The sequence below is a fragment of the Mastigoproctus giganteus genome, chromosome 10 (assembly GCF_048544385.1).
Source record: "Mastigoproctus giganteus isolate SK-2022 chromosome 10, ASM4854438v1, whole genome shotgun sequence".
In the NCBI taxonomy this organism is placed as follows: domain Eukaryota; kingdom Metazoa; phylum Arthropoda; class Arachnida; order Uropygi; family Thelyphonidae; genus Mastigoproctus; species Mastigoproctus giganteus.
In genome coordinates, this window is record NC_143584.1 from 206,518,687 (window position 1) to 206,537,435 (window position 18,749).

Sequence of the window (18,749 nt, forward strand, 5' to 3'; positions counted from 1 at the left end):
AAACACAGAATTAATAATCTACACAACACAAACCGTGATAACAAACAAAATACACGACAACTTTGTCAAATATTTGCCAACACTGATGTAACTAACATTTTATTTGTATAATAAATTAGGATCTATGTTTAACACCTATAAAAAAAAAAAAAAAAACCACCATTATCTTATAAGTGACATCAATAATATTGTTTATCTAATTAAATGTCAATCGGGATGCAACACATGCTATGTCGGAAGCACATCTGCAAAATGCAGTACAATAAAGACTCCCAACACATGTGCATGTAGTATAATAGTTTCAAAACTGATCACACCAGCACTGAACTCAATCAACATGTTCACCTCCATAACCACAACCCTCTAATTGATTCAGCCGTTCTATTATTATTACTTTAAGATCCAATTATAAAATCTTTCTATATGAAACACTCATTGTAGAATGGTGTCGTCACTATACTAATCTTTATGTTTTGAACACAACTTCACACAAATCTTTCACAGGCCTGAAACCTGTCACACGTTTTGCTATGCATCAAGGGAAATCAGGACTCTTTAAATACGTAATTTTCCTTACATCTATCATTGCCAACTGAAGACATCTATACGAAAGTCTGTCATTACGACTATTGGCCACATTTAACCTTCACTTTAATATTTTATACAAGACAACCAGGAATAAGATGTGCACTTCTTCCCTGGCTACTTTTAATCACAGATCTTTTAATGTTTCCATCTCTATTTATTAATTTTAACCAAATTTCTTGATTAGTTTTAATCCTATTCCACTTTAACATCATATAACAAAGCAGATGAATTGAGGTGAGTATCAAAAATTAAGCCTTTATGCTATTTCTCCCATTAGTCTAATGGAGTCCTTTATATAGTACTTTTAAGAGATTCTATCAATCACCTAAAAATCATTAGAAAGATGAAAAAGAAAATGTAATGATAATGTTTATATTAAAAACGAAATTGGTTATAAAGAGTTCAAATGAAATACAGCAATGTAACTTTAATGTGCTAAACATTAACTATAATTAATCAAATGTAGATGGTCTCTCCCCAATCTGTCTGTATTTTTTGAATAAATTGGAAATATTCTGTTGAGTGATGATCCTAACGCTTTTTCAATTTTTCTTGGAGCATAAAAAATATTTGAATTCCTTGTCTCGAGGCAACTTCACTTTTTCTTATTTACTCTCTCTCTCTTTTAACTTCTTGCTTCACCTATATTTTTGTCCTTGAAATGTTGCTGTTGCCATACGATATCCAGCTTCATCTTCTAGCTAGCTATATTTTTACATCCACCAACTTGGAATCCTTTTTGCCACTGTTCAACAAAATTTTAACACTCTTCATTGATTCCATCTAAACCAGTAGAACACTGGCATTGTGTAATAGCCTTTTCTGTGTATTAACTATCGTACTCTGCTTTAATTCGAACTTTTCATTCATATTATAATTTTGATATTGGCCACTGTCATCTGCCCTGATTGTTGTCAGTCGTTAAAAAAAAAAAAAGAAAGAAAGAACACAAATGGCCTCAACTATCTGCAGAGGCAACTTGTTCCAGTAATCAACTTGCTGACAAAAAGAGAATGTTGTACAATTCAGTTTGAACCTCTCTTCCTGTAATTTGAATTTATGGCCCCTAGTTCCAAAATTTTTTAAAGTAATGAAATTTCATCTTCATTTTACTACTAACCTCTCTCAGAGCCTTATAAACCTCAATCTTATGAAATCCTTCTAAGGTGCTTGGTTGCCAAGCTTTTGTAGCCTACATAATCAAGGTCTTTATCCTGTTGCCCATTCTTTGGATGCTTTCAAGAAGCTAAATGTTTTTTTTTTTTTTTTTTTTTTTTAATGAGGTCTTGGACACAGTATTCCAAATATGGTCTTACAATTGCCTTATACAGTGGGATTGTGACCTCCCTATTTCTACAGGATATTGTTTGATTCATTCATCAGTAAGACTGCCTATTTACACTACTCAGAGAACTTTGTATCTGCCTGTATCATAGCTCCTAGTTCCCTTTCTTTCTCTACTATGTTTAATTCAACCCGACCAAGTGTAAGCTATTTTAGGGTTGCTATTCCTCAAATGAACAGCCTTCCATTCTTGGAGACTGCTTGACAATGATCATTGACTCTGAATCTTTACATAATTTGCAAATTTTGACATCACATCCCCTATCCCTTTGTCAATGTTGGTTATAAAAGTCAGAATTTGGGGAACATACCTCTATGAGTGTACATATGTTCCAAAAACATACTGCCACAGATTATGTGCATCCAGGAACTTGTGCAAAAGGATGAGTAAAAGCTACCTTTTGTAGCATCAGCACCTGTCATGCACATTGAAAAAAATCACGTCCATATTTAGGAAAGTACAAGAAATTTTCAGCTTTTAATCATGCCAACAGTTAATGTAGGATCATTATTTTGGAGAGGAAACCACCGGTCCAATGCCACCACTGCCAGGTTAAGGAACCTGTTAGTCTGTTTCCACTGATTAAGGAAATGTCTAGCATTTTAACTTATTACTATAGTTTGATATTGTTTTTCTAGCATTTGTGAAATGTATTTTTAGTTTATAAAAGTAATATTTTTATTTTTGTATTCTATTAGTGTTTTATGCTGGTTGGAGATATGCAAGAACCACTGTTGCAAGCAGACTTAAAGAATACTAGCATTAATTTACCTTTCATGCAATCATTTTATTATTATACAATAGAAAAGTTTCTCTGACTATAGGAACAGTTTTTTGTCTTTGGGAGAAAACTATGTAAAATCTTCATTCAAAAAGATTTAGTAATGGGCAGCCTCATTAAAATTAAGTCTATATTCAAAGACCACAATTAAAGTGGTGAGAAATGTATAAAAATATAAGTAGGCCTAATATAAAAACAAAACTTTATTTTATGCAGCATCATATCTACAAAGGTATTGAATAAGAAAAAGCTACACACTATAAATATGAGCAAACGTGCATCAGATCACCTGCAATGTGATTGGAAAGGAATTTAAGTTCAGCTCTACCCTCTTCTGTGAAAGCTGAAAAGAAAAACAAATGTTTTCAGTCTTAGTTATAATGGATGTCCAAAACTAATACAGATATAAACTGGCTGCTTGCTTTGAGATCACTACTGAAAATACTTCCCATATTTTGTAGGAAGTTATTTCAGAATGTACAAAGGAAAATTTGTCATTTACCATCCATTTTAAGAGGTCTAGATTTAAATTCCACTGATGAAAATTTATTTCAACAAAGGTTGAGTTTTCTGTTTGTGGCAGGGATTCAGTTAATCTACCAGTGAAAACAGTGGCATGTAGATTTAATACTGTAAACACCCAAGGTTCTCGGTTTTTTAAACAGACGTCACTTAATTCTTAAGTATAAGAAATTATTCTTCTGGAAATGACTTAGTTTGACTTTATAGCTGGTTTTTAATATAGCAAGGGTTGACAAAACTTAGAGCCACTTATGCTACTGATAGTACAGGAGGCTATTCTTAGTAATGTCATGGCAACTTTTAAACAAAAGCTTTAATCACGTTGATAAAAAATTTTCCATAAGTTTAACAGAAACTGAGAAATAATTTTTAAAAATACAAAATGGGCCTACAAATAAGCACAATTTCTTGCATAAAAATGGATTATAATTAGTAAATGAATACTACCCACTGAGGCAAACCCTCAGAGATCCAATGCACCCAGCAGCCATGGTTCGAGAGCTCTTAAACCAGTCACCAAAATACATCAGAACTCAACAAGTGGGAGAAGATAGTGTCTGTAATTTAAAAATGAATACAAATAACTTCTGAAAATCCTAAAAAACTTATTTACTTTACTTTCCAAGACTTTGACTTTGGTTGTGATTACAATGATAGTAAACTTAAAATGAACTACAGTAAACCCTCTATTTCAGATTTAACGGACTGGACAAATAATACAGTAATGACCATATTATTTTTTTTAGGTTATACAAAATTTCAGTGTTATTATTAATTAAAAATTAATAATAATTACCTACTTTTATTTTTATAATCAAATTCAGGAAATTGTTTTTTATTCTTTCTGAAAACGTGTTCAAATAGCTGTTTTCCCAGATTACAGATAAGAGCAGGCAGTGTGACTTGCGAGCTGAACGTGACTCGGGACACTAAACTGCAGGTCTACCGACTCGCTTTGTTTTGGTCTCAGTCTGCCTCAAGCTATCATGCAGTCAGGTTGTATACAGAGTGTTTCTGTGATTTCTGAATTGTGACTTTATTTATTAAACAATTTAAAATGGCATCAAGTGATAGAGGAATTAAAAGAAAGTGTGTGAACTTAAATGTGGCACAAAAATTAGACCTAATTGAGAAATTAGAACAAGGTGTCTTACTAGCATGTGTTTGTGAAATTTAGGGCTTAAAAAAAAAAAAAAAAACTTTCTGATATCCATAAATCAAAGGCCAAATTTCAATATAATTTTATATTGTACAGTACTGTATATTGTACTAAAGCTTTTTTTATTTATTTATTTACATTAAGAACTAAAAAAAATGCCCCTCCACCCCAGATTACATTCGATTTAATGATTTAACCCCTATTAGTCCGTTAAATCGAGAGTTTACTGTACATATAAATCCAACAGTTCATTTCAAGTTTACTTTCCTGTGATCACGATCAAAGTCCTATCCACTTAAAGAAAGTAAACAAGTTTTTTAGTATTTTCAGAAGTTATTTGTATTCATTTTTAATTTATAGGCAATGTCTTCTGTCTCATTGGAGTTTTGATGTATTTTGGTGACAGGTTTAGAGCTCTTGGACCACTAATGGTTTGCCTGAGAGGGTAGAATTCATTGAGAGTGTTAGTAAAGAAACATCCTGCATGTTTGAGATAATTCCTCTCATTATTTTGAAAATAAAAATGGTTATACACACGTCAATACATTTTTTTTTTTTTTTTTTTTTCTGTTAGAAAAAATTTTCCAAGTTTATGCATGACACTATAAAAGCAATGGTGTATGCACAATTTTAGGAAATAAAATTACAAACCTTGGAAAAAATTATTGCATGTGTACAGAGGCAATGGTTTGTGACAAAAACAAGGGCATGTTTAATATAACTGCATCACATGCGTATTTAATTTCATCCATTAATTGCTGATGTAGTTGGTTTTCTACTGTATGCTCTATCCATAAGGTAGTCCCACACAAAGTTGAGAAAATAAATCAGGGGATACTAGAGACTCCCAGTTGGGTTATATACCAGTTAAGTAATTATAAAGACTAGTTGTCACCACAGTGATAATGTGGGAGTACTCTGTACTGTTAATATAAACACTGTCCTCCTATAACTTAAAAATGGCAGAAAAAGTTCCATTAAGATAATTTAGTAATGGAACAATAACTGATAACAGGACATATAAGATCCTGCCATGATGGGTGGTTCCTACTGGGTTGGTTAATAGAGCAAAAGCTGTGGCTTGATGTAGGAAAGGAAACATTACATAAAAGTGGGAGAGAAATTTCTGAGCAGCAGCTAAACTTAAATCATCCCAGCTAACATATGTTGCTTTTGTGCAGTATATTTATTTTCTAACACTACTATATAAATGAAGATTTAAATAATTCATTAAAAAAACAATAGTTACAGAAAGAATGATAATGTGTATTACAATGTATTAAGTATATCATAATTGTACAAGGGGTGGTGAAGTGCATTCCATAACCTCTCAGGGCGAACACTGCCCATTTCCACAGACGAGGCTCTGGCAACCGCGTCACAGCGGTACCTGAAGGCTGGCTAGAGGCTATAAGATGGCAGCCCCACCACAGGCTGCCATCTTATAGCAGCCTGTGGTGGGGACTATCCCACCACAGGCTGCCCAGGGGGACATTCTAAATACTTGAAATAAGTTCAAGGGGAAAAAACTGGACCGATCTCAAGGATAACGACCTAGCCAATAGCTATAGGACTACAATTAAGGACATTAAAGTAGCAACTTGGAACGTTAGGGGAATAAATCAAAAATTAGAAATATTGACATAGCAGTCATTACCAAAAACAAAAAAGAAGAACAAAGGATCCAAAGAAATAAGTAACTTCATAATGATATACTCAGGCGTACCGAGTGAAATGTGGGCATCATCGGGAGTTGCTGTTATAATAAAGAAAGAATGGGAAAACAAAATATTAGACTACTCTTATACAAATTTTATCTTATACAATAACAATCATTGGCATCTACGCACCAGTAGAAGGCAACATTGATGAAATACAAGAGATCATAGACCAAACTAACAAAAACGAATACCTCATACTAGCAGATTTTAATGGAAGGGTTGGTGCTTAATCAGAAGGTGAACCTGTGGCAACAATAATAGAAGATGCTTGATAGACTTCTGCATTTTTAATAAACTTAATTACAAATACTTCTTTCAGACACAAGAATATCCATAAATTCACATGGGAAGCAAGAAACACAAAGTCTATAATAGATTATATTATCATTAATGAAAAAATTAGAGACACTAGAGTATGCAGAGGCAGTGAAAACTACCTAGTAGAAAGCACTTTCAAAATAAAAAGAAAATACTAAATTCCTGTTTGAAAGTCGATTGAAAGATAAACTCAAATCAGATGAAAGTGATAATGTTGAGAAAATTTGAGCTACTAAAGAAAGGCTTGGATATAAAAAATAAAAACTGGCTAAGAACTTGGAATGAAGAATTAAAACAAACAATCAATGAGAAAAAAGACCTATAAACTGTTCCTACAAACTAAAGACCTACATCTACATATAAAATGTAAAAAGCTTAGAGCAGAAGTTAGAAAACTAACCGGAAGAATCTGACGAGATAAATCTGTTAAATCTTTAGAATGTGATATCACAGAGAAGAGGTTTTAAAATTTTTAAGAAATTACCACTAGACACAAATGATCAAATAAAAACCAACTCCATCTCCCAAGCAGAATGGAAGCAACACTATTCCAAACTATGGTATAACCCAGGCACTAGGGAATTGGAAGATGAATCTGTGTTAACAAAGATGAAGAAAATATAACAATGGAAGAACTAGAGTTAATATTACAAAAATCAAAAAAGCCCAGGCATAGACAATTTGAATGTAGAACTATTTAAATATGGGGGCACCTTACTAAAAAAACGCACTACTAAAATTATTTAACATCAATATGGCATAAGCAACAGATACCCAAGGATTGGGAAACAGGAATAGTAATCAATTTACACAAAAAAGGCTCCAGAAATAACCCTAACAACTACAGAGGGATAACACTGCTGTCAACTGCTGCAAAGCAATACTCTAATATACTAAAGAATAAACTTAATAAATACAGTGAACAATTCTTAGAAGAAGAACAATGTGGGTTCAGAAAAGGGAGAAGCACAATAGATGCCATTTTCTCACTACAGCAAATTTTGGAGAAAAAAAGAGAATTCAATCTACCAACATTTCTGCTCTTTATTGATTATGAAAGAGCATATGACAATGTAAACCAGGAAAAACTTCAGTAGATTCTAGGTGAATAAAATATCCCAACCTAACTCTGGAAAGCAATGCAAAGCCTATATAAAAACTCAAAAGTCTGCATAAAATATTTTAATGGTCAACTCTCAGACCCAATTAACACCAATAAAGGAGTCAAACAAGGTTGTGGACTATCACCAAATTTATTTAATATCTACATCAATAAAATTATTAAAGAATGGAAACAAATAATTAACAATGGAATACAGTTGAACAACAGGAATAAAATCCAAACTATATTATATGTGACGATCAAGTTATAACTGCAAAATGTGAAGATGAACTACAGATGAGCTGAATAAAATAGGTAAAAAGTACGAGATGAAAATCTCTACCTCAAAAACAAAATCAATGGGATTATGTGAAAAAAACATACAAAGAGTCAAAATTGTTATTAATGACAAAATAATAGAACAAATATCTGACTTCACCTATTTGGGAAATTTAATATCAAACGAAGGGAAAGACATCCATATTAAACTACAAAAATATAATAAAATGAATGGAACGATTAAATGCCACTTCAGAAAACAAATGACGACTGCACAACATCACTTCAAAATCAGCCCTCTTCTACAGCTCTGAGACTTTGTTCATAAATAAGAAAGATGCACAAATGAGATTTTTAAGACCATTAATAGGCTTTACAAGACTAGCACCAAAGAAATTTAGATATCCACAACAAATTAAAAGTAGATAACATAGTAAATGACATAAAACAGTATCAGAAAAAATGGATCAGCCACCTAGAAAGAATCAACCCAGACCGGATCCCAAAATTAGTCTTTAATTACAAACCTACAGGCAAGAGAGAGAGCTGTGGGTCGACAAAAGACAACAATGGCAAGATCAAGACCACCTCCAAGAGCTACAACAGAATAGGTCTTAAAAGACCTAAGCCGGACCAAGTTCATGATGATGATAATAATAATTGTACAAGCAAGGGTTCATGTTTTTAAACCTGAAGTGAAAAAAGTGAGTTTGCTAATTACTGCACTGATCTCACAGTGTGAAGACACTTTGCCACAAGTTGCCTCAGTATTGCACTATAAACAAAAAGTACTGCTATAATGGAGAATTGTTATATATTTAAAGTGTATACTTTTTCCACTGGAACAGTGCAATACATACGTAACTTGAAGTGCCTCCCCAATATGAGATCAATGTGCTAACAAACCTAGTTTATTCACTGCCATGTAAAAAATAAGGCTATATCCTACAATAATGTTTCATAGCAAGATACTCATTACCTAAACCTGCTTTTTTTTTTTTTTTTTTAATTACATTATAAGACACAAATTACATTATCAATTACATAGTTTTGGCTGATAGGAAATGCTGTTTGGTATATAAAATTTAAAATATAATTAAGAAGGCTAGAAATAAATGCTGAGGTGAGAGCTTCATTGGAAAACAATTGTTGCATTGTTTCTAAATACTGACAATGAATAATAGAAGGTGAATCACTTTATACACCTTACCTTGGTCTACTGTCAACCACTTCCTGTCAGTGTAATAATCCAAACAACTTTCTATTTCTTTCTCTGTATACTTTTCAATCAGTACTGGCACAAAAGGATCAATTAATTCAAAACCCTGAATACAAAAAAAAGGAGAGTATTAGTAAAAACAAACATTTAAATCTATTCAACAACACAGCACAAAGCTCTAGAAATAACTGCTCAGCTGGCTCTTGATGGAATATTGTGAAAATTCAAAATGAAGTTAGTGATGCACTCAAAATTAAAATGTCTACATTCAACGATAGAACCGATTTTGTTTGATACTCACTTTTGCGAGTTCTGCCATCAAATATTTAGTTATTTACAAGTCATAACTGAAATTTGGTAAAATCAAGTTGTTATATGATTTCATTTTAGTGAGGAAAAAGAATAACTATATACCTTATTCAAAATGAAAACAAGCAACATGGTATGAAGACTAACTTGTAACTGATGATTACTAATAATCTTGTCAGTGATAGAAATTTTTCAAATATGATTCTTATTTTTAAGTTATGTATGGCAGTAATTTTAAACTCTTCACTAAATATTATTTTACACATTCCCATTACAACCCATTTTGGCATTGTGATTTATTTAGAAGAGGCTTCCTGACAGCTTTACAGGGTTTCATACTCATTCCAATCATTCATCTCTGAATTGTTAATGCAAAAGCTTTTTAAGCTTGATGATGCTTACACTAAGTTGTTCACAAAAATCTGCTCTTTTGTAAATAATCTTTTTATGTGGCACGAGTGCTCTCCCCTTGCCCTCTGTTTAGTGTCCTCTTGAAACAGCGTTCTTGGAAACTGGGATTGGGAGTAAGATACATGTGAAATGTTTGATGAAAGGCCAATTAAATGGGGTGGAATGCGCTTGTAGAATATCTGGCCATAAGTATCCAGTCTTCACTTATGGGATCACAATAATGTTGATACTCAGATTTGTTGCAATTAATTTGTATTTTGAAAAGCATGTATGACTTTTGTAATATTTCCATGATTTATATAGTCTGAATAATAAGCCCTGTAAGTTAATCATATACTTCATGCAGAAATTTAAATATTTTCAATAAAACAAAATCTGTTGAAAAAATATTGCTGCAATTAATTTTCATGGACTTGTGCAAAAAAAAACAAAAACCATATGGGACCATATTGAAAGAGACATTACATTTTTACTCAGTCACCCCCATTTGAGGAGGAGGGGAGGGAAACATAACTGGTAATCTGATCTAACTTTAGTGAAGTCTGAACTCAAACATTATAGACTCTACTAAAATTAAATATTTGTATCAATGCACAAAAACATTTTTTTAAATTTGCTTTTGCAGCATGCCTTTTGTCACTTCATTTATTCATTATTAATTTTAAAGTAGCAGAAATTACTACTTCTGTATGTATAAAATGTGCAGAAAACTTATTTGAACAAATGATGGTTCTTTTAAAATAATTCTAGGCAATATTCATTGAATGAAATGATTCACACTGCCCCACAAGAAGTTCGAGGAATTAGATTTTGTAATATATGATCACAAAACTTTTACTTAAGAAAGCAAACCAGAAATGTCTGAGCATTTTTTTATTTTATTTTAATAACATATCAGTTTTCAGTAACTAATAAAAGCAATGAAAACAGCATCTATGCTGACTGGTAGGAAGACAAATCCCTGGTCATGAGCAGGCATTCTGTCCTACTAAGGTCCCTAATTTGATTCAAACTGCTTTTTTGTCTGTGTGGAAATACTTTCACGGAGAAAGTATTTGATATTTTTAATATTTGGTAGGCTGTCAAAAAGAATGCAGTAGATCTCTTATGATACATACAAAATATAAAAGTGATTTATTGATAAATAAGTGTATAGGCTTTTTTGTAGCATGGGTTTGTTACAGTCCACTCATATGGAGGGGTTTGCATTCAATAGACTTCTGTCTAAAAATTTATAATCCAAATTACCAGTTTTTTATTCATCTTTTTATTTATTTCCCATTTTCTTTCTTAAAATTTGTTACCTAATATATAATATTAGGTTATTTTAATATTTTCAATGCCTTTTAAAGGAAAGATGAATCAGCCAAGTTTCAAGAGTAATGTTTTTTTTTACTTGGTTATTTAACTACAAACAGGGAAATGATGCTAAAAGTTATACAAACACAATTACAATCTGTGGACGGATAACCAGGAAAATATCCTGTAAACTATGAAAAAATAAATAGCTTAATTTGTAGAAAAAAAAAATTAATGATTAATCACCCAGTAAAATAATAAATTACATAGTTCTCTTCTTACTAATATTATATAATTACCTCCTTTTGAAACAGTGCTTTTGGAGTATAAATCTGGGACAAATATTCTCTATTCGCAATTCCATCTGCTACTAATATTATTGCTGCATTGTTCTGTTAAAGAGAAGAAATATTTTAAACAGATACACTTAACTAATTCATTCTATTTATATACTTTGCTTTTTATGAATGAAGCTGTTGAAGAGCATTGTAATAAATGCAGATGTGATAATGAAATACACTTCACTGTATTAAAATGAGCAGGTAATTCATTTATTTTTAATTCATTAAATTTCCAAACTTTTATCTTGTTTCAATGCAGTGAACTGTACTTCCTCATCACAATACCCATACTTTGCTTTAACAACTCATTTATTTGCAAACATGGTAATAGTAAAAAAAACTAAAAATTTTTAGTAAGTTTAACTTCTTGAGAACTATGGCAAATATTTCTGAGATCTGATAGAGTTATTCTTCCAACTTTACAAAACTTGCATGCTAGCATAAACGATCTTCATATCCTTGATTCACGATGGACTTCTGTCTGAAAATTTTATGTCCAAATTACCAGTTTTTTTATTCATCTTTTTATTTATTTCTCATTTTCTTTCTTAAAATTTGTTACCTAAATATTATTTTAATATCAGCTTATCCATCCAGTTCTTGGTTAAAGAAATATATTAATTTAGCTAAAAACAATAAATAAATTTCCATTCACGCATTGTGTGATCACTGCAGCCAGAGAAGTTTACAACTTCATTTAACTGTTTGATCACAGCAGATAAAGCAGCACAACAGTTAACAACAGGGTATATCTCAAATCAAACTGTGCACGTGCCAGCGTCAACATACATACGTTAAAAACTTCATTTTACACCATAACATATTTCACATAACAGCTTTTTAAAATGGAAACCTCTAAATACAAGAGAATGAAACAAGAATTTAAACTATAGTCCCCAACATAGACACTACTCGGGTGCATTCAGTCAATCTGGCAGGTAAAGACAGCACTAGCCAAGCCAGTCCACAAAATCCATTTTAAAACTGTACACTCAATGTAAGGAATGATGGATCTCACTACAATGCTTGTTATAACCTGAAAAGGTATGATTCATACTGCGTAATAAAAGGGGTGAGAGATGTTAGAACTTCACTCTGGAGGCCAAATGTGCAATACCACCAAGTAAACTTTTACCAGCTGGTAAAAGTTATCCATCACCGAATATCACAGAGGCTTGGCCTTGACTGCACTGTATTTTTAAACCTTGCATAGGGGGATACATGCAGGGTTACTAATCCTCCAGTACAAAAGTGCAAGCAGAAGATTTGGATGTTGTAGAACAGCTAACCGTTGCCAAAATTCTGACTTGTAGGTGAAACTTGAATATCAGCTCTACGAGCACTTTAGATTTTCAACTATTAGCCATAATTCGAGGGTTTAGTGTCAAACAATGTTAACTACAAAATTGCATTTTCTTTTTGCGATAACTTTAGCTTTACTTTATACAAATAATGCATATCATGTCACAGAACTGTATCTCTCTAGTGCTTTACAAGTTAGGCTGTAAGTACATTTCCAGTAAACCAAGAAAATGTCAAATGACGTTTTTGGTTAATTACAAAAACATCAGCTACAAAATTATTTTGTAGTTAATGTTGTTTGACACTAAACCCTCGAATTACTATCACCACTGGAAGGACGTGCAGGATTAAGCCAAACGACCAAACGTGGATAATAAAATAATAATAATAATAAAAAAGTTTTCCGCATGTTTATAGGGTTTTTTAAATAGAGAAATTTTCTTACCCAGTCATTCTTCAGAAGTTTTGTAAATGCTCGCACAATTGTCAATTCACTTGAATGAGCCTAGTAAAAAGAAAAGTAGTGGAAAAAGGTCATCCTTCTCAGTATACTAAAACATGTGCAAAATAAAGTTTAAAATTAACATGATGCAATTCAACGCAGTGGATATAAGTTCAAACTTCTTTACAACATGTTTGTTGTGATTCCAAATTTACCGTTGCCATTCTTTAATATTTTCCAATATATTTTATTCTAGCTAATACATTTTGTATTTTTAATCAATAAATACACTTGTCCATTCCATCATTTGTGCATATTGCACATGCTGTTTGCATATTGTTGAATTAAAATGTTCGTTCTGTATCCCATTAACCATATTCTATGATAATGATGATGGCACTTGTTCTGTCACTTGTTGCTCATTTGGAGAGGTCAAACTCCAAATCTTGTCTGAGAATGGAGGAAACTTTAAAAGCCTCTTTAATGGAGGCTGTATTTAGCTGATTTCAGATGGGGATAGAGTTCCCCATGGGTTAACTTTTGTAGTCCACACAACATGCACCCATGAATACACGCTTATACAGATATGTACACAATGAAACTATATAATCTAGGGTACCATAAAATTGGCACACCATAGTCTGAATAGTTGAGGTGCCAAAAATTCCTAAGGTCAAGCCCTACTAACCCAGCTAAATTTAAGTATTGCTGACATAAACAAACCTACTGAAATATATTTTTTAAAATTTCATCTATCAACTTAAAAGTATTTAAGATTAAGGTACATATAATGGGAAAAACCATTCAAGAAATAATTCATGAATTAACTCCACTGGTCATGTGGTACCCAACAAATTAACTATTGCAAATTAACTAACTTTTTAAAAATGACAAGAAATTAAAATTTTTTTTTAATAAACAATTTTTACCGAACAGTATGAATTTAGCAATTATTAGACAAAACATATCAGTATTATTATTAGTAGTAGTAGCGGAAAATGCAAACAAGCAAGCTTATACAGCATCAACCAAAATAAGAAAAAAAAAAAACCTATCTACCAAACAATTGTTTGATGATTTATTGAATAATTGCTAGTAGAGATAAGGACGTCATAATCCCATTATATAAGGCTATTGTTAGACCATGCTTGGAATACTGTGTTGAAGTGTGGAGACCGCACCTAAAAAAGACATTGAGCTTCTTGTAAGGGTCCAAAGACGAGTAACTTGCCTGGTGAGATCAGCAAAAGGGCTTCCATATGAGGAGAGACTTCGAATATATGGGTTGCAGAGTTTGGAATAAGTTACCTACATGGGTGGTAGAGGCTGAAAGTTTGGGGAAATTCAAAGGTCAGCTGGATAATTAACTAAGGGAGGAGGTAAACACATAGGTTGTCTATTTACTTTTCTCTTACTATTATTTTTTAAAATTTTCTTATTATTTTTTTTTTCCTATTTTTTTTATTTATTTTTTTTTTTTGGCTAGTGCAGCATAAGCATAGGCTTCCTTTGCACCATGTGGCCATTGCTAATACTAGTACAGGTCAACCATCACTAATCCAGTTCCACTGCTAATTTGGACATAATTTCCATGAACGTAATTTCAAATTTCCCAGATCGGTGCACTGACCTGCCGCTACTGTTTTGGTGGTATTGGTTGCAGCATCAGCTGTTGGTGCAAACTCTTAAACACTGGCAAGCCATTCCCACTTGTTTTTCTGCATTTATTATTATAACCTGCTCACATTTAGCCCCAGCCATGGTTCCAGTGCATAAAGGAAGTGCCTCTCGTGGTGTAAAGCGCAAACACCGTACATCGTCCATAACAGATAAAGTTGAACTTCTGAAAAAACTCGACAGCGGTGTCTCTGTGAGAAGTTGAACTCTGCTTAATTGTAAATTCCAGCAATTTCTCTCGGTTCCTCTTATCTTAGTAAGAAAATTATTATTATTATTAATAATAATAATTTTCTTTTAGCCATTCCTTTTTAGATTTTTTTTTTTTTTTTTACAACACACTTATACAAACTTGCGAAAAAACACAACACAATATGACAGATAATACAGCGCGCTAACAAACTTGTTTTCACAAAATCTCTAATAATACTGACAAACTTATTGCGATGTTTGAGAGTTTATTTTATCATAATTAGTTTTATTGCAGAGCTCTCCGTGTGTGCAATAAACTAATCACAAACGACCTTCATATGTATGCCGTAATAGTGTCACATGTATGTGGCTGACACGGCTTCTCAAGAAATAAAGTAACCAATTATACGTGACATAAAAAAAAAAAAAACTTATTTTTTTATATTTTAAGCGAAAAAAATGACAACATTGACACTACAAAATTTATTTTAGAATTACTAATCAAATTATTTACTCAATATTTTTTGGCCCCTTGGGAATTTTTTTCTTAAACTAGCTTGGCAGTCAACGTGTTAAAAGTAGGAGGTGGTTAGCTGTTGGGTAAAATGTATGTGCTAAAATAACTACTGGTGATCCGGCACCAAACAGGTCCCAACGCTGCCGGATTAGTGATGGTCGACCTGTATTAGTATCTGTCCATTTCTAATGCTTCCTTAAATTTATTCAAACTATCCACTTCCACAACGTCAAATGGAAGTTTGTTCCACCAGTCAATTACTCTCTGACTGAGGAAATTTCAATACATCTTTGCTGCAACCATATCTTTTCCAATTTAAGTTTTATGCCCTCCTACGTGCATTGGTTGAGAAAGAGTAAGTACACCATCAGCATTTAATCTACTCAATCCATTTAAAGCCTTCAATACTCCAATGAGGTATCCTCGCAGGTACTTAGTTTCCAAGCATTACAGATTGCAGAACTGAAGTCTTTTATTGTAAGAGTATCCTTTTGTGTCATTGACTAATCTGTTTGTCATCTCTGCATCTGTTCCAAGACATTCACATCCTTCTTAAAATGAAGCTTCCAGACCTGTACACAGTACTCAAGATGTGACCTAATCATTGCCTTAAACAATGGGATAATCATCTTGTCCCTTCTGGCAAAATTCCTGTATATATATATTATTGAGAGAACCCCATGAGCTGTCCTAGCAGCCCATCTGCACTGCTCAAAGAACTTCATGTTGGAATGTACAATTACTCCCTAGGTATCTTTCATTCACCATCTGGAGTGTGGTGCAACACAAATGATAAATTATTCTGGGATTACTGCTGCCCATGTGTAGTATTTTGCATTTATTACTGTTAAAGTTCAACTGTAAGTTCTCAACCCATCTGCCTAATTTTTCTAGGTCATGTTGCAGTTATCTGCTTGACATTCACCACCCTGCCAAACTTTATATCTGCAAACTTAGACAATATGTTTGATATGCCTTTATCAATACTGTTTTCTGCTATTCAAACATCCCTTTATCTGCAGCAGTAACTTGCTGCTAATCCCACACTACTCCAATTGGTACAGCAGTCACTATGTGGAAGAGTGTTAAAAGCATTACTAAAAATCAAAATATATATATCAAAATTATTCTTTGTATTCATTTCCTCTGTTACTGTGTCATAGTACCCAATCAAATTGGTCAGACAAGACCACCCCTTAACAAATCCATGATGTGATTGCTGTATAACTGCATTCCCACCAAGATTCTTCTGCATTACTTACTTTGCTCTTTAATCCCCTTTGTGAATAGGAAAGACATTTGCCCACCTCCAATCTGTAGGGACTTCCCCTGAATCCAAGAATACTCTCATAATTATGGCCAAGGGTTTGCTTACCTCTTTTGCTGCTTCTTTTAATATTTTTTGGAGATTCCATAATGCTCAGGTGCCTTATTTATTTTTAGCCTCAACAATCTCTCTTTCACTTTCTTCTCAGTTACAATAAAATTATTTAGCACTTACTTATAATTTGGTATACGTCTAATGTTCCCATCCTAAAAAATTCTTCACACATATAGAAAATATTTATATAGAAATATATAGAATGTTTATATAGAATGTATATAGAAAATATTTATTCCGTTTGTGTGCACCCTGAATAAGATTGATTAGTTGTGCCATTCATATCTCATGTGCCAACGTGATGCATCCCTTTCCTTCTAGTTTTGACATAAACAAAGAAATTTTTGCTACTTTTCTTTGCATTCTCTGCCAAAGACTTCTCATAATCTGCCTCCACTTACCTAACCTCCTTTATGACTTGATTGCAGACTAGTTTATATCTACTAGGGGCTTCTTCTATATTATCTGATATAGATGCCTATAGTAGATAATATAGCAATTTATCCTGGACTGGTGCTCTCCTAGGCCAGAGAGCCCGCTCCTCCTTCTTCCTTCCCCCTCTTCATCTTACTCTAGTTTTCTTTTCCTCCCTGGGAAATGAGTTTCCCAGGGAGGAGAGCGAGCAGATAGTAGGGGAGGCCTTGCCTTACCACGGCCAGGGATGTGGAAGTCCAGGTAATCACTGCTTCCAGGCCAAAAGACCAATACACAATGCTACTCTACAGAACACACACACAAGCTCACAGACAAAATTTTTCTGTCCTATCACTTTCTTCTGTGTGGGATGAAAGCTTTTTTTTTTCTCTCTCTCTCTCTGCTTCCTTTTCCCCTATCCTAGTTCAACTGGTTGGAATTTTTTTTTTTTTTTTTTTTTTTTATTAAATGACACACACTGGCCTTACCTTGACAGAGTGTAAAAACTGAATAGAGCAACGAGGCAGAGATTAACTATTGTTCTAGGAGCCACCCATACAAAAACACAAATACAATTTTCCTGTATAGGGGCCATATTCAAAAAAATTCAAAGTTAGATTTCTTTCGCGGGCTGTACTGAGTGATTCGAGAAAAATTAGCGTTCTTTTTTCCATATCTTGTTACATGCAAAAGAAAAATTGAAAATATTCGGAAATTTTGTTAAGTACAATACACAATTACATTTGATGAACAAAACATTTAATGAGAGAATTTTTGATAATTAACAAAATTTTAAATGCTGTTTTAGTTCCCTTTCCATGCGGGCCGTAGGTTGGACATCACTGTGAATCAACTGTAAGCGCCCTGTTCGAGAATTAGGAGAGAGTGATTTTCTTTTACGCCGACAAATAATCATCTGTTGTTTCACAGAAGTGTTTTTTTTTCCATATCCACATTTTTCCATAAAATTTCCCTATCTCTGTTTACATGGTCACAGTACCTGAATATCCAAATGACACCGACATTTTGGACGGTTTCAAAAAAAGAAAAGAAAAAATTCAAATTTAACAACTAGTCCAAAGAACTAGTGACAATATCAATGATGAGAGAAGGAAAATGAGGACAACAAAGGTATTAAATCTTCTAAACATGAAATGTTGGCATTTGGTGAAAATGAAGTTAAAAAAATTGTCAATTAGGTTACAGTTAAATGAAAGCGATACAATTTGTGGATTACGGGGAGGGGGGGGGAGACCTAATTGATAAGACGGCTTCTGAAAAATTGAAGCATTTGATGAACGCTCTGAGTATGATACCAATTTCATCGAGTGAACGTGAATGAGGATTTTGGGAAGTACAATGTGTACAGAGAGGATAGGAAGGGAGGAGGGGTTATGCTGTTAGTTAAGAAACAAAATCTAAGGAAGTGC

At 33.0% G+C, this 18,749-nt stretch overlaps 1 protein-coding gene across 1 annotated transcript in view; it reads right to left on the reverse strand.

Moving 5' to 3' along the window:
* Positions 1-2,963: 2,963 nt before the first annotated feature.
* Positions 2,964-18,749, reverse strand: part of mRpS29 (mitochondrial ribosomal protein S29) — a 93,021-nt gene continuing 77,235 nt past the window's right edge. Inside the window, exons 10-13 of the mRNA XM_090383392.1 lie at positions 13,142-13,201; positions 11,353-11,445; positions 9,026-9,140; positions 2,964-3,057 (exon numbers count right to left, since the gene is read on the reverse strand). Of these exons, the coding sequence (XP_090239518.1) occupies positions 2,972-3,057; positions 9,026-9,140; positions 11,353-11,445; positions 13,142-13,201 (354 nt within the window). The 3' untranslated portion in view covers positions 2,964-2,971. The remainder of the gene's footprint in view (positions 3,058-9,025; positions 9,141-11,352; positions 11,446-13,141; positions 13,202-18,749) is intronic.